Source organism: Pagrus pagrus (assembly GCF_965226575.1).
Source record: "Pagrus pagrus genome assembly, chromosome: 2".
In the NCBI taxonomy this organism is placed as follows: Eukaryota; Metazoa; Chordata; class Actinopteri; order Spariformes; family Sparidae; genus Pagrus; species Pagrus pagrus.
The window spans coordinates 17,282,771-17,309,496 of record NC_140186.1 but is presented as its reverse complement, the minus strand read 5'-3'; the positions used below and the strand labels follow the sequence as shown (position 1 = coordinate 17,309,496).

General features: G+C 40.9%; 1 protein-coding gene across 7 annotated transcripts in view; it reads left to right on the top strand.

Annotated features, from left to right (window-relative positions):
• adgrl3.1 (adhesion G protein-coupled receptor L3.1) overlaps nt 1–26,726 on the top strand; it is a 125,986-nt gene that overhangs the window by 9,062 nt on the left and 90,198 nt on the right. For all 7 annotated transcript variants that reach the window (XM_084340788.1, XM_084340787.1, XM_084340783.1 and 4 more), the window contains exons 2-3: nt 5,804–5,884; nt 24,928–25,093. In XM_084340788.1, the coding sequence (XP_084196914.1) occupies nt 24,934–25,093 (160 nt within the window). In that variant the 5' untranslated portion in view covers nt 5,804–5,884; nt 24,928–24,933. The remainder of the gene's footprint in view (nt 1–5,803; nt 5,885–24,927; nt 25,094–26,726) is intronic.

Sequence of the window (26,726 nt, the reverse complement as noted above, 5' to 3'; positions counted from 1 at the left end):
TTTGATGGCAAATTACAAAAAAATAATATTGTCATTTATTGTGCCTGTTCAGTGGCACAGCTGTGATCTTGATTGATATCGAATGGCGTTTTCATTCCAAGTCTTTGAGAGTGAGAATATGTGCCAGGGAGTATTGATCTGGAGTTTAGTTGATGGCGCAGTGTGATAGGCTGAAGGAGGGCGCGGATGACTAGATGGTCATGCTTGATGGAACAAAGATATTAGCAGATGTAGGAGTGATCAATGGCTTGATAATGTATGTTTACATCATTGGCGCTTTTTTTTGTGTTTTCTCCTCGTGTTATTGAGCTGACTATTCTTGTCTCAAGTGTAAATATAGCACCTAACTCTGCCTCAGGTTAAATCCCCTGTGACTGGCTGATGAATAACACAGGGGCAAATTGGCTAGCTTACTTTTAGCATGTTCTCAACGCGCAGCTCTGGTTCAGTTTGTGGCGAGGACAATACAACTCATTTGAGATAAAGACACCATGCCCCTTTGGCATGTATCAGCACCCGTCAATTTGCCCCCAACGTATCTCTCACATTTTGCAATAAAACCATTTTACCACCTCTGTGTATTGCAAAGGAGCCTGATAGTGTCACACCAAGACAGATGAGCACCGCTCTGGCCTGTGGGCCTGCAGCAATAACTTACATGGACCACGTGTCTGTTTTCTAACCATGTAAGAAATTGTATGCCTGTGTCTCCTGCAGTGTGCTTACGTGCGTTTTGAACCCCCTTATTGGCTCTCGCTCAGACGGTATATGTTTGATAGATGAGACAGTATCTATCACATGTATCAATATGAGAGTGAGAGGGAATTGGATGAGGGGCACTATTGTAGAGTGAGGGTGTGAAAGTCTTTGATGAATGATATTTGGTATTTTAAAACCATTCTTTGTGCAAAACCCATACATGTCAGGCACACTGTAGGCTATTGTCATGGTTAGAATGATATATGTCGGTGTGTATCTTCTTCTTCGCGTGGTTGTATGTGCGCCCATGTGTTGAAACATCTTACTGTCCAGGGTTGAGTGCAGTTCATTACAGTTCACTGATTCACAATCGCCGGACAATCCAACCAGTTTTTTTTGTTTCAGCATGTACACTCATCTGTTTTGTCTCTCTTTATCTTTCCTCCCTCTCTCTCTTTCCAAGATTTATGTGGGGCACACAGACAAGAGTCTTTAATTTTACGCCTGGGCAGACCATATACACTATTGCTCCATAGTCTTCATGCTTATATCGAGTCTGTCGAAGCCCAGGGGGAGATTTGTGGTTTTAACATGAACATATAGGGGACTCCACCCTTTAAAGGAAGGCAATCACATCGCTTCATTTGGAAGCGCTGTAAATCTCCACCAACACGCATCAACACCATTCCTCGCATCTTATGGCGCAATCTGTTGTTTGAAGCATAATTACAAAGGGTAATACACGAAAAACCACCATGAAAGCATACTGTAGAGTCATCCTAATTACATACAGCAGGCTCGTGAGTAATGGGGGTGACATGGGACATCAATACAACCACTGCCTCTCATAATAGAAAACACCATTGTTTTACCGTGAGAAAATGGTCAGCATCTATCATTTGGAGTCTATTCCGCTTTTTGTGTTTTTTTTTTCAGGAAGATACTGAGCCCAGAGACTTGTAAAAAAACCTTTTCCTTCTCGTCATCACGTCCATCCATTGTTCAGTTAGGCTAAGTCACCCGCCGTCAAATACCCACTTGACCAGTGCCCCTTCCTAACTCTTACAAAGCAATAAGCGCTTACCATTTTCTCATTTAAATCTCTCAACTGTTGTTCTCTGTCTATTGCTCTCAGAGGAGCACTCTCACCTTCATTTGATCAAAATCTTGCTTATGTCGCCTCTTATGAACTCAATTGCGGTTCAGTCTTAACCTTGCTCACAAAATGGTAGTCAGATACTAAAGTTACGGAAAAATGTAGCATAGTAGGGAAAATTGTGCAATTGACCCATATAGACGCAGCTGATTCTTTGGAAATTGAGCTACCTGTATTATTCAAAATGTTGACATAGTTATCAAAATGGCCAACGACAGCACAGACAAAAAATACACTTTAAAAAAAGAGCTGTCCCTGTTTCAGCACCTTAGATCAGCCTCTTTCAATTCCATCACCAGAGGACGAGAAGATTGATACGATTCTGTGTAACCCTGGATCACATTCAGTGCCAGTGTTTTCTTGCAACAATATCTGTGCATGGCAGCTACAGTCAGGGTAGTATCAAATTACAGGTAATCAGAATTATGTAATCAGATTACAAAAATAAGTAACGATAATCAGCCCAGATAACATTTGAAAAAATGTATTGTAATTTAATGATAATCTTTTTTGATTACATGAAATGGTGAAATTCCTAACAGATTGTCGCCTACATATATTACATTTGCGTATGCGAATGGTCTATTAAGCGTGTCTGACATTCAGGTTTTCAGGTACGGAGGAGCAATATTTCTAATGTTTGATTTGTTTGATCCAAAAGTACTATAACTAGATTATGTTCTTTTTGTCTTTGTGCAGCAAATTACATTACTAATGTAATTGTACTAGTTACATTGCTAATTACTAATTAAATACTGACTACATTTCAAAGCAGTCCGACCCAACCCTCAATACAGTATTGTTAGGCTTAGTCAACTAAAGCACTTGGTTAAGTCGAGGGAAAGATTGTGTTTGGGGTAAGGAAAATAGCTAAAAATAATTGCAGGAATGTGGCAAGACACAAGCTTTGGCACCCGCATTAAAGATTGATGCGCTACATTCCCATCACCGCCCCAACCTTAATATCCTCGCTAAAGGGCACACTACTTCCTGCATTATGAAGTATGGAACTATCCAATGTGAAAATAGTTCTTCGTGATACTGGGCTTGTGGGTCTATGGGCAAAATATAATATGATATATCCATATAAAAAAAAATGCATTCATTTGCAGCTTTTCGGGCTGTTCCCTGGAAAACTGTTGACAGCAGACAAGATAGCAAAATTAGAATTTAATGAAGAATTCCTCTTCAGAGATGGAGAAAAGCGATGGTGCACTGCAGATGTATGCATGGACTTTTGCAATGGCTGCATCTTTAATCTCCTCTTTCCCCTTTTCCACTTGTTCACACAAATGAGTCCTAATGAAAAATCTCATTCCCTGCTTAGTTCTGCTCCCGCTACAAACGTGTTCCTTCACAAGATCGCCTGTGCAGCTATACCTGTTTCTTTTCCACCTCTCCTCTTCCATTCCTCATTCATTGATCCCTCCATTGTTGGCCAGCTCAGTGTGAATAATGTATACCGCGTTCTGAGAGAAGCGAGCAAGACATGAACGAAGGTGCTGTATTGGTGGGGGAGCGCAGTGCCTAACTTCTTTCTCCCACCAATGCTCTGTTGCTTCTTTCAATTCTCCTGCAATGTAGTGTGTGCATAGGCATATAAAAATAGGGGTATACACAGATTCACATGCATACACACAAATACATGCAGCACATGCATGTACACAAACACACAGAACAGTGAATCCATCCTTTGTTGAAATATCCCCATGCCTCTCCCCTCCCTAGAGATATTGCTCCTGGCGTCCCCTACTAGCAAATATACCATATTACTGCACAGCTCTGCCTGAGATCTCCACAGAGGTCGAGGCTCTGGCACTCTGTGTTGGTGTATGTGTGTGTGCATGTGTATAGCAGTATGTTGATGCACCTGGTTTTGTGCACCTGTGAAAATCTTGCACACAGTCAAATACTCTGGAACAGGAAATTCGAGGCCAAACAGATATAAGCTATTTCCTTGGCCCCATCAGCCCTCCCAGTAAAAGCAAAAACACACACAGAACTACAGTTTGCATGCCAAGAGGTGCACACACAAAACCCACATGCAATGTCAGTCACAACACACACACTCACATTTAGACTGACCCTGGTGAGATGAGGCTGCAGAGTTTACCCTCAAGAGAAGAAGGATGGGGAGGAGCAGGGAGATGAAAAAAGCACACAGTGATGGAAAACAGTGGAAGGTGCTGAGGGAGGTAGGAAGAGGAGACAAGGCCCAGATGGAGAACAATATAAGAGCGATTCTAACTGTGAATAACTGCCACTCTGCATTCTAGTAACAAAGCTAACAATTCCCCCTCTCTGAAAAGTGTCTCTGGCATTTGGCAGTAAAATGCCACCCATATAAACCAGTTATCATGGCGTGAGAGAGCTTTTTAGCTGTAAAGTGCCAGCGAGCACTGAGATGGACCATTATGGACTTTGATACCCTGACACTTAAAGGCAGGATGGGTCGGATTTTCAAAAAAACAATCAATGGACTCACACAATGATAATCCCTCTCAATCATCAGTAATGACCCACTAGAAGTTTGTACTTTCTAGTGGGTATCTTCTTGTTTGGGAGGTTTTTGAGTGTCAACCTTTGGGCAGTGGATGTGTAGGCCCCGGCCTAATACCATTGTGGTAGCTGAACCCTTTAAAAACCAAGAGGCACCCTCCGGGGCTGAAAAATTACAACGCAATGCCAGAATAAATGTAGTACATTTCTGCACCACTGCAAAACTGGACCTTTCTTCATGTTGCAACTTTCGGTTTGTTTAGGTTGAATTTCCTATTTTTCTTTCGTCACAGCACTGTGCATATACTCTGTTTAGGTTTGGGCAAAGAAATACTTAGTTAGGGTTAGGAAAGCATCATGGTTTGGCTTGAAATAACTGTTTTGGTCGCTACACTCATTCGATGGCCCAACTTCCCTTCAAAAGAAGTCAATTTTGTTGCCACTAAAGATGGCTGGAAATGTCTCCGGTTGCCTGTTTGGCAGCCTTGTTGGCTTGTAACAGGTGGCTAATAATCATACAGTGTGAATGTTATGCTACATTTGGTACACATGCCAACCTTGGATGTCATTTCCAGAAACGTTAACTGCTCATATAATATCCTGGCGACTGGGCCTAAAATGAAGCCAAACTGGAAGGGCCAACAACTGCAGTTCCTCAAATGGCCACTTTAGACTGGCTCCAAAAGCGAGTCAGTCCCCAAAAACCTGTGTATTAAAATGGCCACCTCATAAGAGGAAATGAACACGTTTACAGTCTGGCAGAAAAAAATGGTTTGGTCTGTACAGCTAATATTTTTTTATGCATCTCGCTCGTTATTATATAAAGGCTTAAAATTATGCATAATTAAGGGTGTGGCCAGTTGACTAGGTAGTTGTCAGCAACCAGGCTTCATTCGGCCCGCCTCGGGTCCACGCCTGTTCCATGCAGATGGCGAAAGCCATAGCCATCACTCTGAGCTTCACAATGGCACAATGTGTGATATCCTAGAGACTACACCCATGTTTTATAGAGTCTATTATAAAAGCATGGTGACCATATACCAGATGTGTGTGCCTCTGGTGGGGAATAGGGGCTGACTTTGAAATTTGTGTTCACAACCCCGCAACCGACAAATCCTCCTCATTCTGCCTTTTAGAGGTCATTACGAGGCAGCGCACAGACACACTCACACACACACACACATGTGCACGTGTACGAGCGCACACAGACACACCAACACTAAACAAGCAATCACGAGTGATAGTGGCTTGTGAACTGTCTGGTTCTTGTGTTTGAGTGGGTTATGGGCTATTCACACAATCTGGAGGGGGCCATTATTCACATTGCACCCCACATTCACTACATATTATGGCTATCTGTCTCTATTGTGAAAAATGACAGGGACTTCAGTTCAGTAAGCTTGAATAACCCCCACTCGTCTCCCTCTCTCTCTCTCTCTCTCTCTTTAGGACTAGGACGTCCAGCTGCCTTTGAGATGTGATTCTCTGGGGTTTCATTTCACTCTGACAAAGCAAAATACACTCTAACAGGTAAGAATATATGTGCCCGTACATGTGCGTGCAAGTTTAAATGCCCGGTATATGACCCTTTGGTAATTTTAAACATATTTAGTCAGGGATGTTGACTCAGAATGATTTCTTATTTACAGCTGGCTTTTTTTTTTTAGGCCTGGGGGATGGTCAAGCAAATATACACACACACACACACACACACACACCTGGTGTGTTGTTTTTGCCGACTCTACAGTACACATTATGCTTTTTTAGAACCCAAATATGACCCAGTGTTCTCCCCGGAGATCTCAGGGTTCCATCTGTGCCTGGAAGTGCTCTAATTGGCCCGACAAATGCGTCCTCTGAAACTGCTAATCCAATCAGATGTGACCCACCGAGCTTCAAAAAGAATACAGAGCAGCGTGCAAGCAGCAAACAGAATAGAACAGAAAGGAGTAGAATAGAAAAGGTATCGCTGTCAGCCTCAGAGAGAATAAAACAGAGCACAAAAATGAAACGAACGTCAAATTAATTATGATCAGCCTGCGGTTCCATGAAGGCATCAACGGGAGTTAAACCACAAACACAGACCTTCATCTGCCCATGAAGCCACTCACTACAACTTATTTACAGTGTATTTACAAGCTGTGCCGGGCCTGTAAAACATCGAATTTACGAGCTCCTTTTTAATTAGAAATACTGTCTCCTAGAGTCGGGCTGATGAATTGCACATTCAATTTATTGACGATAGTGGAGGGTGCAGTTCTTGGGTATTGACAGCTAGTCAGACTATCCCCGGTTGACATCCGTTTTTTTTTTTCCACTAAGAGGAGAAATATGTTGCATCTTTGCTGTATTAAAAACCCCTGAGGCCATGTTTTCATGTGGGATCCTGTTTTTAATTGATTGAATTGGCTTAGATTAATGTGAATGAGGGGGCTCTCTCTCTCCCTCTCTCTCCTTCTCCTTCTGTGTGGTTTGGCAGTCCGCTATGTCGCTAGTTAGGTTTTATCTAGTCAGTGGCCAAGGTCGTTTCACTCGAGTGTCCTACCACTCGATTAAAATATTGGAGACATGAAAGAGAAGTCCTTTAAAAATAAAAAACATTTTCGAGTATGTGTTCGGACCTGAGTTTTATTTTTTTCAAACAAGTTTCATAACAGAGATTGTGTCAGATTGGTTCATGGGTTCTTTTAGCCTGAAGCTAAAACATTTGTTTACCCTTATTATAGCTACATTTTCTTAGTTTTTAAAGTTATTGAATAATATAACCTTCACCATGGCTCTGCCTGTGGTGTGTGTGCATGCGATTGTCTCCATTTTTAATACGCTTCCTGTACACTTCCTTCACCCTGCATGCTTTCCTTCCTCGACTCTCATATGACTGTGAATGCTTGCTTTGAAATCTAATTCTGTGATATCAAGGTTTGCATTTTGTCTTTATTTCACTGAAACAATGAGGGACAAGAATGAACAACAGGAAAAGGGATATATCATTCTTCATGTGGGGGATGTGCCTTTTCTCTGTGCGGAACAGGTGTTTCCCGCTCCGCTTGCACAAACACACAACCCTTCATTTACCACACTGCTAATGAGAGCGCAGATTGAAATACAATCCAGCTCAGTTTCATTGGTTAAACAACAATTACATGTAAAGTGAGTCACACGGCAGTACAGTACACATATGCATGGGCAGATAAGAAGATAAATGCTTATCTGGCTGTGCTGCATTCATAACAAATGTAACTGGAAACTAGATGTGAAACTGAGTAAAAAGAATTCATCTACTTGTAAAAACTAACATCATAAACCAGTGGTGAATAAATGTTTACTTTTTGGTTTCTTTGATTAAAATGTAACTCCAGCAATTTTACAACTTTAAGTATGTTTCACATTTTTCATAACCTGGCGCCTACATTACCCACAATGCAACTTAGCGACTAAGCGATATCACTGGAGGCAATTCATCAGATTACATGCAGCTTCCTCCGGAGCCACAAAAGACTTTATACAGCGGCGGACTGCTTTGAGGGGCAGAGGCGAAAAACATAAAAAGAGCACCAGCTGTTTGCAGCGCACCATTGTGCAAAAAGTCGTGACACATATATGGTGACCATGTTTTTTCAACTGGAAGGGCACCCTAGAGGGCACTTTTTATTTTTTAGTGTGGAACATTCGCAAGTTGTTTTTTTTCTCTCTCGAATGTGGGGCACCACCTCCCCTCCGAGTTCACCAGTGGCTTTATACTATACTTAAATATGCACTATATGCAGTAGTACTCCACAAGACTTGTAAACATGCTTTGATTTCCAAAATCTGTGGAGTTACCCTTTAAGTCCTGGATAAATCAGGCTCGGAATTAGAATCACTTTTATTCGTCAAGTTAACAAAATTAAACAAAAAATGAATAGGACCACAATGAAAAAATAAAATGTAGAATCCACAGACAGTTTTGATAGCTTTGAAATTACATATACACGTTTGAAATGAGATATGCACTGTACTGTGGAGAAAGAAGTAGGATGTATGACATATGAACGTGATGAGAGCAAACATTGGATGACGTGCAACCAAAAAAAAAATTAAATTCCAGCTGCAGCAACTCAAATTACACAAATTGCACCTGATGTCACACACATAGACACACACACCCACACAAACACCCTCCTTCGCCCCCTGTTGCCACCCCCCATGAACACAGGCGTATTGTCTTATAGTGTGACCTTTGCCTTGAGTGGAGAGGCCTTTGTCCTAAAACAATAGAGTCCATATTGTAAACCATGCCAGTCAATGCCGTCCACACAGCTGCCAGAGAAAGGGTGCAGATTGTCCGAGGTCCAAGTTGAAGGCTTTGAGGCAGGCACTTGTGGCGTGTGTCTGTGTGTGTGTTGGTCTGTTGGTGTGTGTTTGTCGGTGCTTGTGTATTTTTGTCTGCACTGTTTGTGTCTGTAAGATGCAAGCCTGTTTTCCAGAATCAGCAGATGGGCCTGTGCAATTAGACTCAGCCGTCTCTTCCCTTGTGTGCACACATGCACGGATGCACACAAACAGACACGCACAAACCCACACAGCCACATGCGTTCACACACACACACACACACACACACACACACACACACACACACACACACACACACACACACACACACACACACACGGGCGAACACACCCAGGGCCGGGCATGAAGCAGATGTCTCTGAAACACTAGACCCGACAGATACTGTAATGGAGGAGGAAAGTGAGGAATGAGAATAGAGTTGATCAACTACTGTCTACAGTATCTATCTATCCATCCATCCATCCAATAATTAATATGAATAAGCTGTAATTATAAGCAAAACTAAATATCAATGCTGTAAATGGGGTAGACAAAATATTAGAAATACCAGTCAGTAAAATGACCAAATTCTAAAACAGTTTCCAGTTTCTACAAAACCTGAACATTAAAACCTTTGTAAAGGGAAGATCTTTTGTAGGACTGCTGTGGAATAGTTATAGCTAGGTGTACCTCATAAACTAGCAACAGTGTTAGTGTGATTATATTTGTGTTGTTGTTCAACAAATTGCTTTTTTCAAGGTTAATGATTCTAAACAAGCTCTAATTAAGAAAAACATAAACATCAACCACGATGGTTTGATTATTTGTGCATTTTTGCATACATTTGCCTAATTTTTATATATTTGCGTAATATCGGAAGACATGTTTATTCAGTATTGCAGCGTGAATTTCTACTAGAGGTGGAAGAGGTTAGTTGATTCAATTTAATTCAATTCAATCAGATTAATGACGAACTGTTATTAATTTGAGTCGATAATCACTGAGGAAAAATGGCAGACAGCTAAAGAGGTTTATTTGTGTCATATACGATAGTAAACTGATATATTTTGGACTCAGACCGAGATTTTTCACTATTTTCTGCCACTTCATAGACTAAGCAAGAAACTGTATCTATCTAACTATCTATCTATCTACAAATCTGTTGCTCATAAACAGAGGAAGAAGACCTCTTGACTATCTCAGTACACCATCTCGACATTTTGCCAGACCAGTCATGTATTGACCCGCAGTAACAGATAGGCTCAGAGGAAATGAGCTTGTGACTTAAAGGTCACAGTTTAAAATCTGAGTAGTACAGTAGCTGTGAAAATCCTGGCAGTTTAAATCCCTCAACAACTACCATCAGGGCTGTGACCTCTGGGCACTTAACCTTTAACTGTTCCAGTGGAGCAGCTCAGTGGCCAATAGTGCGAGACTGCGTGGCGGCGCTGTGCAGCTCCCAGGTGTGACTGTGTTAATGTGTGAATGTGGCGCGGCCTTCCCTCCTCTCTGCTACTCCCCCTCAGCCATTCATGCAAACATGAATGTGTTCTTTCTCAGTCAATGAGCCACGCTAAATGAGGCTTATGGCTTGATGGCTTACAAATGTGTGGCATTTTCGGTTATTATTCCAGCTTTGAGTGCTAGCGATTTCATTCCTAATTTGGTGTTCTGCACCACTGACAGTCAGGACGAATTTACTTGATCTTAGATTTGCTGTTTATTATCGATGCAAGAATATTTCACCACGTCTGCTGCTGCCCGGTGGCTGAGTATCCTGTTGACTGTGCTAAAGATACCAGTCTGTCCCTTATGCATTCATTTTTTCCTTGCACAGGATCAAGACAGGGCGGCAGGGGAGCAAAGACACACACACACACACACACACACACCCCTACACTCACACCGAAACAAACACACACATACGGTGACGTAAATGCGTGAACAAAGACTCACACGTACACCACCTACAAACACAAATACATCGCCACCTGAGTGCCGTGGCACAATCCCCCACGCACCCTCCACAACACACACACACACACACACACTCGACAACAGGGAGTAGCCCACAGAGATGCTCTTTGTCAACAACTTGGAAGAAAGCAGCTATTTAGGGCCACTGTATTCCTGGAAGGATAGGCCATCTTATTTGTGCGAAGAGCCTGTGCGAAACAAAACAAGTTATGGCAGTTACTATCACTCTCTCCTCCCCACTGCGAGTCGGTGCTAATTGTGTAAAGCAGAGCGCAGTATATTGTGAATGTAGATTTCCAACGGGCTTGGCGTGATGATGAGCAGATGCACTCACAGATGTTTTCCCTCCATGTGTCTGTTTACCAGTTCAATTATCCCTATCGCACACTGTAGAGATTTGTTGTTCTATTTAGGCGCTTCAGCATAGATTCCAGCAAAAACACTAGTTAGTGAAGTATTACAAGCCTGTGGTAACTCCACACTTTCTGGCACTGGAAATTCAAATTACTGTTTAATACATTTGGAGGTATGAAAAAGTAAAAAAAAACAAAAAAAACAAACGCTGATGTCAAAATCTAAATACAACATATTTCATTCTGTTGCATAATGCAACATGTAGTTGAAGGAAATATTTCAAAGGTTACGATCTAATTGTGCTGGAAAATACTGTGAAATCGTACATATGTGTCGCAGAACCAACTCTGGGTACATGCTCTCCGTATGCATTCTCAGTTATTAAGGAAAGAATCAGAAACATGTTAATTGCCAAGCATATTTTCACATACTAGGAATTTGCTTTGGTGTGCTGGTGCATTACAATTCAGGGTGTCAGGATATCTATGATATATGGTATGTATATAAAGAATTTAAATATTGATATTGCGTTAATAATACACATATGATAATATCATGGCGACAACCCAGCAAGATGTGAGGCCTTGTGCATCTTTTGTTCACCGAGTTCATGCGGTGGCCTTTTTTACTATGGAGCGTAATTGTTCTTTCTGTACACATTTTTTGAAAGCTATTGTCACAGCCTCTCTCCACCTCCCTACACTTGTATTTTTAGGGTAGGTTATTTGCCAAAAAATGAGACAAAATACACAGTAAACAGAGTTAGAATAGATTTGTTTGCTTGCATTTTTTTGTTTCAAATTTCCATAGTTGTTGTGAATTTGTTTGGCCACGATAAATGTGTAGTTAAAATCTGATATCATGACAGCCCTAAGAACAATAAATATAGAGCTAGAAAAAGAAATATAAAAAGATAAAAGCAGTTTTTTAGGCGTCGGAGCAATAATGAAAACAAAAGTAGAAACAATAATAACAATAAAAACAATACTGACACTGTCATTAAATAAAGGATTTGTGCAGTATGTGTAGGAGTCTAATTGAAACAATAAAAAGCAGTGCGTACAGTACAATGAGACAATGAGACTGTTTAATTAAGAGAGTTTTGCAGTTTGTACAGGAATATGCAGAACCCACTGACATTGAAACGGGACCCTGACATTCAACTTGTGCTTTTTGGAACTTGAATCTATCCAGAATTACAAATTTGACAGGAAATCAATGTTCAAGACTCCGAGCTACAACCTGAATGTGAGATCTGAGCAGCTTAAGATGAATATTTGATCAAATATTTCACACTGACTCAATTAAGCATTGATGAGACTAGTTTCCTTTTGTTTGGACTTTGTAACTTTAGAGAAATACACTTTTCTCTTACCATTTCTTACTGTGATATAAAACTGGATGTCATTTGTGCAAAAAAACAAGGCGGTACAGTATTGAAAGCCTGTTAAGGTATTATTGCAATAGCATTATATAAAGCCACATTTTCTGTCTATGAAATATGGCATATTACATGCATGTCAGCATCAGATACGGGAAACGATAAACCTTCAAAAATCCATTACAGAATGGAGATACGCAGTAACAGTTGTGGTCCACCAACCGCTCCTTTGAATTACTGTATTTTCAATGCATCCGCCTGCTCTGCCGTGGTGATTGGAATACATCAGCACACCAGGGATATGAAACTGCAATAAGATCCAGACCTCTACACTGCGTGATTTGAATATGAAATGATTAGATTATTGATTTTGGTTATTTGGGTCTCCCGCCCCGAGATGATATTGTGGCAGCGCAATCACCATAGCTGACATTTAGCACTGTGTTTACCTTTGCTGTCTCCATTGATTGCTTCAAAATCACCGCCCATACATCCTGCTGGAGCTCATTGTATGACCGGTTTTATGCTATTCCAGAAAAATGATGGATACAGCTTATCAAAAATGCAACAGTTGTGGTCTGTGCCCGGTGGAGAAAATAACCGCATTGCCTTGCAATCACGGAACAGTGGCTCTTTACCGGCTTGCATTTCAAACATCATTGAATATCATTATAAAGATAGTGGATGGGGGTGGTGAATGAGCCCAGAACAGGTCTGTACATATGTTTGATAACACAGGTAATAATATTTATGGCTTTCTCTGTGAGACTGATGAGGGTTTGAACTTAAATCTGATGATATGTCAAACCTTTTTTTTTTTTTTTACCCTACAAGCTGAAAACCAAATCTCAGCCCTCAGCCCAGCAGGGACCAGTAATAAGTCTTCATTTTTATGTATTAATGTTCCAGGTATATTTCTTGCACTGAGACACCACCGCTGCACCTCTTCAATCCCAGTAAACTTTGAAGAAAATGTCTTCTTCGGTTTAGACTTCTCGATTTTGTTTTCCACAGAGAAGCGAAAATGTAATATCTAACAAAAGTGCTTGCTGACAAATACTCTCATATCACCGCGGACATCTGTCATGAGACATTTTACACACATCATCGCTCTGAGCAGAACGGAGCGGCAAAGTGACTGAAAGAGATTGTAGTGTTAATGGTACTTCACTATATATGTGAAAGATTTTTTTTTTTTTTTTTGTCTCCACATGTAGCGCATTTTCTTCCACAGGAGTCAAGGTGACAGTCTGCAAATGAATGTGCTCTCCACTTAGCTACATCTCTGTATTTCCATTGCCATTTTCTCAGCAGTTAGACAATCCAGCGTTAAGTGCCTCCTTTTATATTTATATACCAGTGTTGGTGCTTATGCATTATTAAATTATGAACAGGGCCCAGTAAGCGCCCCAGAAAGGCCTTTTCGAATAAATATTTCAAGGCTCTGATATACACAGTTCATATCTGCTCTGTAATGTAAGAGGCTAAGGTTTGCTCCTTAATGTCTTATGCAGAAAATCACTTTCTTTTTTCTCTAACAGAATCGGTGACTTTTAATTTGCTGATTCCGGACGAATCTTTGAAAGTTTGCACGTCTGGGAATGTAATGGGATCTCTCTTGCATTTGGGAAGAAGGCGGTGAAAACAAAACAAAAAAAAACATGCCGCCTAAGTGGGAATCTCATTATTTAGGTCCTGAGAATCTTCAGACGCCTTTTGTGCAAGGTTATTTTGAAATGGAGAACAATGGGTGTAGAGGACCTGAAGACGGCAAACATTTTTAATCCTCTCTACAGAGCAGCGGAGGGAGCTGGATTGACAGGGCGGATGATAGAGGGGACAGAGCAGGAGGCAGCGAGAGATAAAAGACGAAATGGAAAAAAGAGAAGAAAAAAAAGGCAGCAAGAGGGAAGAACAGTTAAAAGCAGTTAGGTAAACAAGGCTGGAGGGAGGATATAACAATAGGGGATGAAAATAAATGGAGGAAGAGAAGCGGAACTGGGAAAAAAATAAAGATAAATGGGAGAAAAAGCTCAAGAACAAGAGCAAGGCTACATGTGAACACTGGAGTCTATTCTCCTGCTAACCAAACCCGGCCCTTTCATGAGGGTTTAAATCTAGGCCACGAGTGTCGGATCCTGCCTGTTTGTCTGCCTCCTCTTTGATGCAGCATCATTCACTGCTGAGGTGGCTGTTCTCTGTACTGTACAGGACAACTTTCTGTTTCTCTCTCTCTGTCTCTGTCTCTCTCTCTCTCTCTCTTCACATCTCTCACAAACACAATCACGCACACACACAAACTTTGCCTCTCCCTGCCTCTGGCTTTAAGGCACGGCTTTGACGGATCCATTGTGACAGTACTGGGTTCAGAGCGCAGTGACAGAGAGGAAGAGAGGGAGATGGCGATGGGGGAGAGAGAGGGTGGTATGAAGGAGAAGACAGATGAATCAAAGGGAGGAAAACAACAGCAGTGGCAGTGGAATCAACATCACTGCATCTAGGGCTGACATAATTGATTGTATCAGAGGCAGTTTTGTAAACCATTAACGTCCCCCTTATGGGTTACTCGGCTGCACTGCCACGCAGGGTTTGAAAGACTTCACGGGTGCGCGTGTGTGTGCATAGGCATGACTGTGTGCTCGTGGGTGTATTTTCATGTGGCATGTTTGTTGTGTGCGTTCATTGATTTATTCTTGCTTTGTCATCAGGCGAGATTTGTTGTATGAATCAACTTGGTTCAAGATGACTAATGCTGACCACACATGAATAGGAGTGATGAGTAATTTGCTACATTGAAATCTGCTGTATGCTGCTATATGATAGTGCCTTACAAAGGCAGGCAGCGGTAACTACAGAAGCTGTAAAGTTGAAGTGGTGTGAAGTGCTACTCAGCCAAACTGCACAAGAGCTGAAAGAAAAAATGTGGAAGATAAGATCAGATAAAATCAGATATAGGCTTCTCTATGTTCAGGTATTCTAAAGGCCAGTGAGGCTAGTTAATGTTAAGCAGAAAGCCTGTGAATTAGCCTTAGGTAAGCCTAGCTACAATTGTGCAATCACTGCAGTTTAACTTTAAATTTACACATTGTTTTATTTTAAATTTAACATTTCTGTTGTGTGATGATGTGAAAATAGTAAAACAGATGTCAAAAAGTCAGATTCAAGTTGTAGCTTAGGCTAGCTAGCTAGGAACTATAGCTGATGAAAATAGGCTAGCTGTTTCTTATGCTTTGGCTTCCTATGGAAGTTTAGTTTCTTATGTATTTGAGTTCCATTTTAATTCAAAGGTTCATTAAGCTATTCTTAAGAAATATAGTTGGCTTTCTTAAAGCTTTAGCTAGACTACTGCCTTATTTATATGTAATAACAAACCCAGTTATTAAAATAATGGCGCATCAAAACTGATTTAATGAAAGTAAAACGTCTGTTAGATTTAGCTTTGACTAGCTATGACTGGGCTCAATTAGCACAGTTACTGCAGATTGGTTTGAACTGTAATTTTACATATGCTTTATTTTCAAATTAAACATTTCTAAGTTATGTGAATATAGTGAAACAGATGTCAAAAAGTCAGATTCAGGTCTTAGCTAATACTTGACCAGCCAAAGCGCAGGAAGTAGATACAGGCTAGCTATTTCTTACGCTTTGGCTAGCTTCTAATGTTTTTGATTTCCATTTTAATTTAAAGGTCCAATGAAAGAATTCTTGAAAGACATGCTTAGCCTACTTCATCTGATCATTTAAATTTTTTAGGATTTAGCCTACTGCATTATTTAAGTGGTCAAATAAACCCAGTCATTAAAAAATAGAGCACCAAAATTGACAGAAATCAGGTTGGAAACTGTAAATGTAAAATTAGCTTCAGCTAAGGCTCGCTGTGACTGCGCTTCCGCTAGCCTTAACTAGCTAGAGTGCAGTTACTGCAGTTTGATATCAGCTGTAATTTTACATGATATTTCTATGGTATGATGATGTGAACATGGCGAAAAACAGATGCCAAAAGGTTAGATTCATTTAGCTCGGATTTGAATGCCAAAACACAGGAGTAAGCTAGAACTAGTTAATTTAAAGCTGCAATGAGAGATTCTGGAGAAAGAGATGTGACTGTTGAGTCTCATTCCCAGGTCATCAAATACAGACGCTTCACCAACCTAAAGCTTCTGTATTTTACAACCTTGAAACAAGAGTCAACAATCAACATCATCTCACATATTGCATCTTTAATATACGTCTGCATATTTCTCCTGTTACATTAGACAGTTGATCTTTTCATACCACTATCTCATGTCTTCAGGTTTTGTTTTATGAACCTTTGTCCTAAAGGGTACCGATTGACAGGGAGGAACAAGATAAATGCCTCAGGTTATTAACTTGCCTTAAGATTCGACTCTCTCTGATCGCTTTTGGCACTCCCTCCCTCTCCCGCTGCCTCCCTCCATCCTTCCTGTCTCCATCCCTCTCTAACTGCTCCTTTATCCCATCTTCCATCTCTATCATCTTTAGCCTTTTTCCGTCCTGACCTCATCCATGTATCTCCTTCTTCATCTTTCCTCTCCCGCCTTATATCCTTCATCTGCTCTCCTCTCCTCTCCCCACTTCTCCTCTCCCCTCCACCTCTCCTCCCTCCTTCATTCTCCCTCGCACGTCCCCGCCTTAGCCCGTCTTGTCTCATGAGGGAGGGAGGGTGCATAGAGTTGATTAGACTGGAGCATTAGAAAGTTCAGAGCAGAGTGGAGCAGAACAGAGCGTGGTGTCTAGCCGCCAGGCGGGGAGGAATCAAAACGGCAGTGCCTTACAGACGAGGTCGTTGGCGGTGGATTTTCAGGGTGGTTTTGGTGCATCGGATTTCTGGGAGCGTCCTCAGAGCAGCCAGAGGCAGCCATGCGGAAACAGCAGTGGTCCGGTCAAAGCCGGAGCCTCCCCAGACGCAATTTTCTGACGGGCATAGAATGTCTAACATGGAGGGAGAGGATGAGGTGCGGAGCCCAGAGCTTTGAACTATTTTAATGTGGAAATGATTTTAAAGGGGTAGATCTCTTTAAAAGAAAAATTAGTTTCTCTCACGCTACATGCAAAGGGAGACCAGATTCAACCTTGCTCTGCTCCGTCACAGTCCATTATCCCCGATCACAACATGTTCAAATGGAATAAATGCTTTGATTAAATAAAAAAAAAAAAGCAATTTAAAAAAAAAAAAAAGCACAATGAGAAATTTTAATCCAACGGACGATTACAAAGATCAACCATTATCCTCCATATGACAAGACAGTGCTAAACTGCTGCCATTTATTTTTCAGTGACGACTTTGAATTGGGACCACAATGGCCAAAACATGTCATGCTGATGTGGGGGTGACCTATACCTTTAAGGCTACACTCCAGCACTCTGCGGCTCTCTGCTGAGAAGCCCACACAAAGGATTTACAACCAGTGCTGTATGAAATAAATTGCCAGCCAGGCCACTTGTCTTCAGGGCACAGTGACAATTGTGCGCATTCCTACAGTGATCCAGCCCCTCACCCACCTACTCACACACACATGTGTGCACTCGTGTGTATGTACTGTACATGTTAGGAAATTGCCAGTGGGAGCAGCCATACTGCATCTGGCTGTACCAGCCAAATATATATATATATATATATTCAAAATGAAAGACACAAGCTGACGTGACTGTATGTCTTGTTGGGTTAAGATTTTGCTAGCACTAACATGTGACATTGACTCATTATTAATTGTGATTTTAATCTGGTCTGAGGGGGCTTGTATGCGAACTCCCCTCTTCCCAAAACACCCAGCGCATGCAACAGTACGGATACGTGTTGTGGCCGACATGATAAGACATCCATATTGTTGGGAGATGACAGTATGTTTTCCTTGAGCCTCTGGCCCCACCGAGGGGCCACTCGCTGCTAATCAGTATCTAAACCTTCATCAGCACAGGCAAATTACGAGGGTGGGTCTTCTATTCCAAATCATTCATGGTCGTCTCCCTATGCATGTTGCATGTGTGTGTATTTGTGTGTGTACATGTACTTGTTTCCTCGTGCATTCGTGTGCTTGTGTCTTATGTCTCTCATTATGGGCCACAGGCCAGACTCCCACCAGGTCCTATCCTGATTAGTCATCTCTTCAGCTCCATGCTGCCAAATTAGCTACCTGAGTTTGTGTCTGTGTTTGTGCATGCGTGTGTGCACGGTCACTCTAATCAAAATTCTCCCAGCCTGTCTACCTGCGCTGATGATAATTTGCTACACTACCCATACCCACTCACACTCTGTCACCCACACAACCTCATTCCAGCCCTCTCCATCACACACACACACGCTCACACATACAGAGAAATAGTCCGCGGTGGTTAAACCTACCCTAGCAAGCCAACTGGAGGTAATTTACCGTAGCTTGGCGGACACATGCCATTTTACTGAACACGGTGCATGGCCCCATGAGCTTTGTTCCGCTCAGGCTTCTCTCCAGCAGACCAAAGAATGAACAACTAAAAAGACTAAAGAGCGGGAAGAAAAGAACAGGTGAAGAAAAACTAAATGAGGAAAAATGGCAAGGGAGGAAAGAATGCATTAGGCGCTGACCTTCTTACTGCGTAATTATAGAGCACTGTGCAAGAATTTGATCCAACTGTATACTGTATATATATTCAGTATATATATCTATATACAGTATATAGAACATTTGAAGATGTATGCTTCAGTGTATTATTCTTTTTTGGACAAACATAATACATTAACTTATACTACGTTGTTACATGTTATGTTATGTTATGTTATGTTATGTTTTAGGATAGGAGATAATTTATTGACCCCTTAGGGAAATTTATGTTGGACTCTGAGCAAATATAGCTGCAAGCAGCACATACTGTCACAAGACACAACCCAAAATTACACATATTTCACATTACATACAGTTTATTGCACATATGGCACACATTGCACATGTAACACAAACCATGATAAGAAATGCCTTTTCTTATTGTGCTACATCATCAAATGTTTCAGCAAATATCCCACCTTGTTTTTTTCCTTTAATGAGGGAGAACATGAAAATACTTTTTTATGCTCTTTATTTATTAGTATTTTTTTGTGACTTTCATACACACACGCACACACATCCACACACACGCGCACACACACACACATCCACACAAACACATCCACAAGGTTTTCTTTTAGCCATACGCACAGGGTAGACTACAAACGCAGCATGGACACATTTCAGACTCTCTGCCTGGAGGCTGAGGGACTAGGGCATCTGGTCTCCCAGTGATAAGCATGTGTGTGTGTGTGTTTGTGTACGTGTCTAAACTTGTGTGTATGTGGGTGCACGTGCACGTTTACACGCACATGTCGTGGGTTGACAAGGTAGCCCAATCCGGTCAGCACTCATTAGTGAAAGAGAGAATCCCCGAATGAGGAGTGCTGTGACAGGCAGGACTCTCGTTAGGGGACTGAACACACACACACATACACACACAAATACGTAGGGTCAGGCTGCCTCTGTGCACAGAATCAGCCCAACATCAATTAGTTCATGGATGCATGCAATATACTCCGTGAGTGTAGTGGCCCCGGCAACAGATCTTTTAATGCCCACCCTGCAGGAGATGAAGATTCAGGGCAGGAAAATATAGGACAGAGAAACCAAGTCACATATGCATGCTTGACTATTGGGGAGCAGATTGTCCTACAGTAGTGGTACACTAAAATAATACCTTGTTGTTTTGAAATAATTAGGCTCATTTAATAATGTCACACTCATCCAAACTAAATTCTACATCTTTTTCATCACATATATTGTAACTTTTTTATTAGCAAGAGCAAAACAGTCACATATGTTTACGTCTCTGGAATAATTACCAGACAGCCACTGAGCAGATATAACTAGGGCAGAGATGGAGAATAACAGCAGGTATAGCAGAGGACTTGGATCCAGGGACGGCTATTTGTTTTGGTCTGATCCTGCTTATTAGTTGATGTTTTGCTCAGATTTATGCAGATGCTGCCGGTCTGCCAGGCAGGGTCTCCAGCGAGATATAACTAGCTCAGGATAGGAAATATTGAACTCCCTTTAAAAATATATGGCTCGATCATTTCATCATTTTAACAGTGAGTGAGTTCAGACGGGGCATGTGATGTTTGCCAGACCTTGTGTGCACGATCGACTGATGAATACGGTGTGCACACATCACATATGTTCTGATAATTAGCACCATTACTGCCTCTTTATTCATAATGTATTAACCAATCAACACATTAAGATAATGAAAGGAAACAGGTCAGGGAAACAGGGCCAGGCTTTGGGCGATCACCATTGTCTATGTGAACATATTTTTACGTCGTTAAATGAGCATATGGGAGTACGCAGCCCTACTGAATTATGAACAAAACTTGAGTTTAGATTAGCCTTGAACCGCTTGAGGCCTTTCAGCTATTTGCAACTATTGTCTGCAAAGGCACCGGGAGCATGTTGGAAATGAGAGGGTTAATTAACTGATGGGTGTGATGGTGGCAGAGCATACGGGGTGATGGAATAGCTTTTGAATTATGGAACAGTGGAATGCTGTGGCTGGTGGCGTCCGGCCATATGTCAGTGTATGCCTCCTGTGTCTAGCTGGGGACAGCTGGTCAGATTGCTCATGTTCAACCGAGTTAGGGACCAATCAATCAAAATGGGGCAGTTTGTTGAGTTGTTTAAGCGGGGGGAAGAATGGGGCACGGCGAGTCTATTGTGATTCTATCACTTTGATGCCATTATGGATTTGTCAGGAACTGTTAGCAGATATGAGATCACTCTCCATCGAATCACTTGCACCATCTGATATTTGGAAAGGTGAATGTGTGTTTATGTGCAGCGTTGGAGATCATTTTGAAGAGGTTTGAAAGGTACAGGTCACCTTCAAATTTAAAAAACTCAACAAAATTGTCTCATTTCTTAAATCATGACCTGGTTTTAAAAGATCATCCCAAGGCATTTTAGTGAGCGGTGATGGAAGAGAGGATAACTAACTAAGCTAGCTAACATTACAGGCGATAGGAAGGCAACATCTCTTCAGCTGATATCTCCCACACTTGGAAACTTTCACCAAAACAATGGATGAATAGAATAAAAACCCTGCTCTTCTTCCCTTTGTTGGTTCTGTTTTGGTTCATGTAACAGAACAATGCTGGTATTTTGACCTGCACTATTGGAAAATAGATTTCGATACAAGAGACCTGCCCGCTTAAAAAGAGGTCACATAAAAAAAACTGATTTTGAAGATTCACGGCTTCTCCACTATAATTCTCACAATCAGTTGCTGGTAGTTAAAACCTGTGTTTTCGCCTCTGAGCCTTTACAGACTTGCAAATTAGAAAGGTGTCATTGAATCAGAGGTTGTATTTCGAACAAAAAAAATGATTACCTTCCAGTTGATGCAAAATTATTCAACAATTCAGAACTAAAAATTAAAAGTCAGGAATATGTGAAAAGCTGCAGAACATGAACTGACTGGATACAAACAAAAAAACTATTATGTGCTGGAATGCAAAGAGAAATTTTCTCCTGCAATCTCTCTTTAGTAAAATTTATTTCAGCCCTTTAAGTCACAATCATTTTAAATTAATTTTCAATTTCAAGGATTTAGTTTGACATTAAAAGAACAGAGACAATAAAACCCCAGATGACTACATAGCTCTTATCATACAGTGTGGCTCTGGTCTGTGCTCAGAGATTCAGTTTCTGTAGTGTACATATGCCTCTGGGTATTTCCGTCTAACTGTCCTGTCTGCAACATGAGGCATTTTGTCATTGTGGATGTTCAGAAGATGCATTATGCATATGTAGTATGTCTCTGGTGGTTATAGAAAGGTCTGTATCAGTCTGACAGTATCTATAAATAAAAAGACAATCTGGTATTCTTATATGAGTAGCTGTAGCTATCCAAAAATATCTAAGGTGGAGGCCGTGCCAAGGCAGCTATTTGCCTTCACAGCATGGCATGACGGAGATAGCTGGCTATTGTCTTAGTCTCTGCTGGGCCAAAATGATATGGCCACACTGATCAATAGTCTCTGTTACACATGATGTATTTCCCATGGCTGTGGCTGTCTGCTTTACTCCATCTGTCCCCGGCTGTCGCAAATTTCTGCAGTCTTTCTCAGTCAGACACACACACACACACACACACACACACACACACACACACACACACACACACACACACACACACACACACACACACACACACACACAGAAGCTCCACATGCCTGTTTATCTGGAGCTCAGTTCCCCTGAGAACGGTGATAATTTAGGCACAAAACAGGGCTGATGTTGAGCTACTCCCATGAAAAGTTGTGTTTATTTGACATCAACTAGCCCTTTCATGCATGAATTACTACATCACAGAGTAATATTTTTTTTCTAAATGTTTGTTTTCACTCTGACAGAAGTGAAAAGTCATGCCAATAACTTTTTTAAAATAAATATTGTTTTGAAGGAGTGACGTAAAGGTCCACTGCAGTCAACGCCACGCGTCAACAGTATAGAAAGTGATTCAAGAAATACTGTTAAATCCTTTTATTTTCATAGAACCAGAAAGGTAAAAACAAGATTTCAATAGAATATACTTTTCAGATTTTCAGATATTTCTGTTACTGAAAATACATTTGGACCTATATTTGATCAAATGGGCCTTTAGTATATTATTGCTGTTTAATGACACTATTCAAGTATAAAATATATCATAGTTTTAAATAAAACAGACAAAACAAGGTGAAACTAAGTAGTCAGAGTATACCCTTTGGTGTAACTTGTCTTCCCTTTGCCATTTTGAATTTATCATGCCATATCTCAAAACAACAAAGAGATAATAATCAGATGAAATTGTGGACAAGGCTTTGGAGATCTGCCACTTGGTGACTGGGACATGGTACTTTAACCTAAATGGTTAAAAATGGCTTCCAAATATGTGTCCTCTTTAGCGGACTCCATACATGAGAGGGCTCACTAATAACTGAGTGATGCAATGATCCTTCTGCAGACTTAAAAAGTGTAATAAAACCACACAACTCAAGAGTGTCAAGAGTCTTTCACCAGTAAAAAAGTAAATTTGGGAGCGCAGAAAGAAAGTGATAGAGTTAGTTGTTGTTTGAGTGAGTGATTAAACACTGCTGGTCAGCTTAATCAGCTTAGAAAAAAAGATGGAGAGACGATGCTCACCAGTCTGTCACTGCTATAACTAATCTCAGAGACCATCCTCTTATTAATTGTTTATCGCTGATAGACCATGAAATGAACAATTAGATTGGAACATCAATACATTTCACACTTTGATGCTGATGCGGAATACCAAGTGAAGTGGATCCTAACACAGACGGCAGCATCATTATGCAAACATTAAGCACCGTTTTATTGTGGTTTCCGACTTTTTCTCCAAGGCCAACATTTAACATTGAGTCCTGCATTTCCTTCACAGACTTGCTGTTTGCGGTTTATTCGGCATATGGTCTGTTGTTTTGTGAAACATTCATTTGTGCAAATTTTCCTGTTCTTGTTAGAGTTTCGTATTTATCGTCTGCAGAGCTGTAAATGCTTCAAAATCAGAACGGCTCTTGAGTCCTAAAGAAACTGTGACAGCATAATGTGAGATAATTTGAGACTCTAAAGACAATAGAAAGACGACATGGGAACAACTCGATGCTGGATGAGCTGCTTGGTTGTATATCAAACAAATGCTTGTAGAATAAAAAAATATTTCATCAGCTATCGTGAGTTACGTTATGCACAATGTTTGCCATCTACATGTAGCAGTGTGTATACAATTGGTAATTAAGTTGACAGTTTTAGACCTTATCTCATTGTACTTTTCACTGACTGACATGTAAACACTTCACTGAAAGTTCACCTCACTTCACATAACATGTTATGTTGTATTATATATATATATAGGACATATTCTTTTTAATCTAGAATGTAGATATGTCAAGGTTGTTGACAACAACAATTCGAGTGACTGCTGCTTCTTAATCAATCCACGCTCTCTGTATATCTCTCAGCATCGTTTAAGATAATTATTGATTGACATTAACTGGAGGCTGCATTGACCCGTGTTAAGTGCTGTTTGTTAAAGCATTAATCTGCCGTATGTAAAGAGAGTTAAAGGATGTCAGGGAAATATTTTCCTTTGCTGCATAAACTTCTTAACACTTTGTTGTTCAAGTAGCTTATCGGTAACGACCATGAGGCTGAATTGTTGTTTGAATATCCAATTTTACAGAGGCAGGTGGTTCTCTTTTGTAAGCACTTGCTAAACTGTTAGAAATCTGTGCTTGTGATTTTGAAAAAAATTGTGAGAATTCAGTTTTCGAGCAAATGAAACAACTAGAGGTTTAATTGTTGTTGATGATACTTGCATCAGCAGATGAGGTTTAAATCCATGTTGTGTGTGAGAGTGTGGAGTAATACGCATTACACCGAGATGCCCAATACAGGGATAAGGCATTTCAGCTTGTTTCGATATGGCATCCAAGTGAACAAATCCTGTCTGTGTGTCATTTTGCAGGCCTGTATGGTGTCAGGAACACTGAGCTGTGACAAAAACAGCTCACCACAAGCCCGTCTGGGCTCAGCAGGAAGTACCTCCAGATCTACTTCCAGGTCAACCTCAGACGTCATGTGGACCAGATGCCTGCTCTTCGTCTCAACCTTGTTTGCTCCCATCGCCATTGGTAAGATACAAGGCCACACACAGAGCACACAATTATACACATATTTACATCCACGACAGTGTAATGCAACCCAGGCTGCATTATTTATATAATAACAACATGAACACACACACAATAACACGCTCTGAGGAAGTACTGAGACCTGACCACTCAGACTACATTTGGAGGGGGTCATATGGCCATGTAATTTTAGCAGTGTGTAGATGAATGTGTCCCGGGCCACAATAAAGGACCGCCTACACACTGATTTCCATTTATTTCACTATAATGCAAATTGCGTGTTTGGGCTGTCTTAACCTTAGTCAAGATAAGCAGCAGATGTTTGTGAACACCTTTAAACTAGTTACTGCAATATCACCAGACTCCCCTAAAAAAATCAAGCAATTTTGAGAGTTGTTGAGTGGTAAGAAACTTAAAAAAAAAAAAATCTTTGTAAGACAGCCACGGCAAATTCCTGAATATTTGTGCTTTCTTGTAAATTCGACTTTAGATGCAATACATTTAAATACTTCTTTGTCTTTGTAAAAAACATTGTATCTGGCTGCAACTGTTGAAAACAGGCTCTCAGTCAATTATCTTCCACATCTGTAGTGGTTTAACATGTAGCCAGTTAACGCTTTAGAAGTATTTACTGACTATCAACAACTAACTTAACCTTAGCCCTGGAAACTGCTTGCAACACTGGCATTACAATGTAGCTGCAAAGGGTTTACCACTCCACTTTTCATGGTAGGTTTTGCTACATGTCGCAATAGGCAAAGCAAACGTGTAAATAATAAAATTAATGATGGCTGAATTCCACTTAGCTAGAAAAAGGCTATTGCAGTTTAAAAAAAAAAAAAAAGATGTTGTAACCAGTTTCATTTTTGGTCACTTTGCAGGCATATGTCAACTTAACATACAGTATGTCAAGGCAATTCACATGCAATTTACATGCAGTAAAGTTTAGTTCCACATTTACAGCTTTACTTTATATGCCTGGAACTACAAATTGAAGAAATGACTGTATAGCTTTGACTCCTTATCCACCCCCACACACCCAAGAACTGCAGCTGCAAAACCAAGGAAACACTTAATTCACTTACTCTTGTTCATTTACACAGATCCTCTGTCTTATTGCAGAGCACATTTATATCTTTCCCTCGCACACACACACACACACACACACACACACACACACAGATTTACACCACACACACACATACACATTCACACATGCACAGTGCAGATGCAGCCCCAGTAGGCTGTCTGTATGTTTCCACCACTCCCTTGCGACGGTGGGCTTTGAAGACTCCTAAAGGGAGCTCTGGCCCACTTGGACTTAATCCTATTAATGGCTGCTGTCAATCACACTGTTGAGAGGAAAAACTGTGGCGCACGTGCAGACACATACAACACAAACGCACACACTAAGGCATGTACTCTTGCCTGCTGACATACATGTGCACGGATGATATACTGGAAACGCTGGACTACTGTACACCCACATGGACGCAGATCCTCATTACAAACACACACTCAAGCTCACACAGGAAATGCTCACAGGCAGCCACCTAGACACACAAACACCGACGGCTTTGCTTTACAACCGAGAGATGAGTTTCAGTCAAAGGTATTTGCATCAATGTCTAAA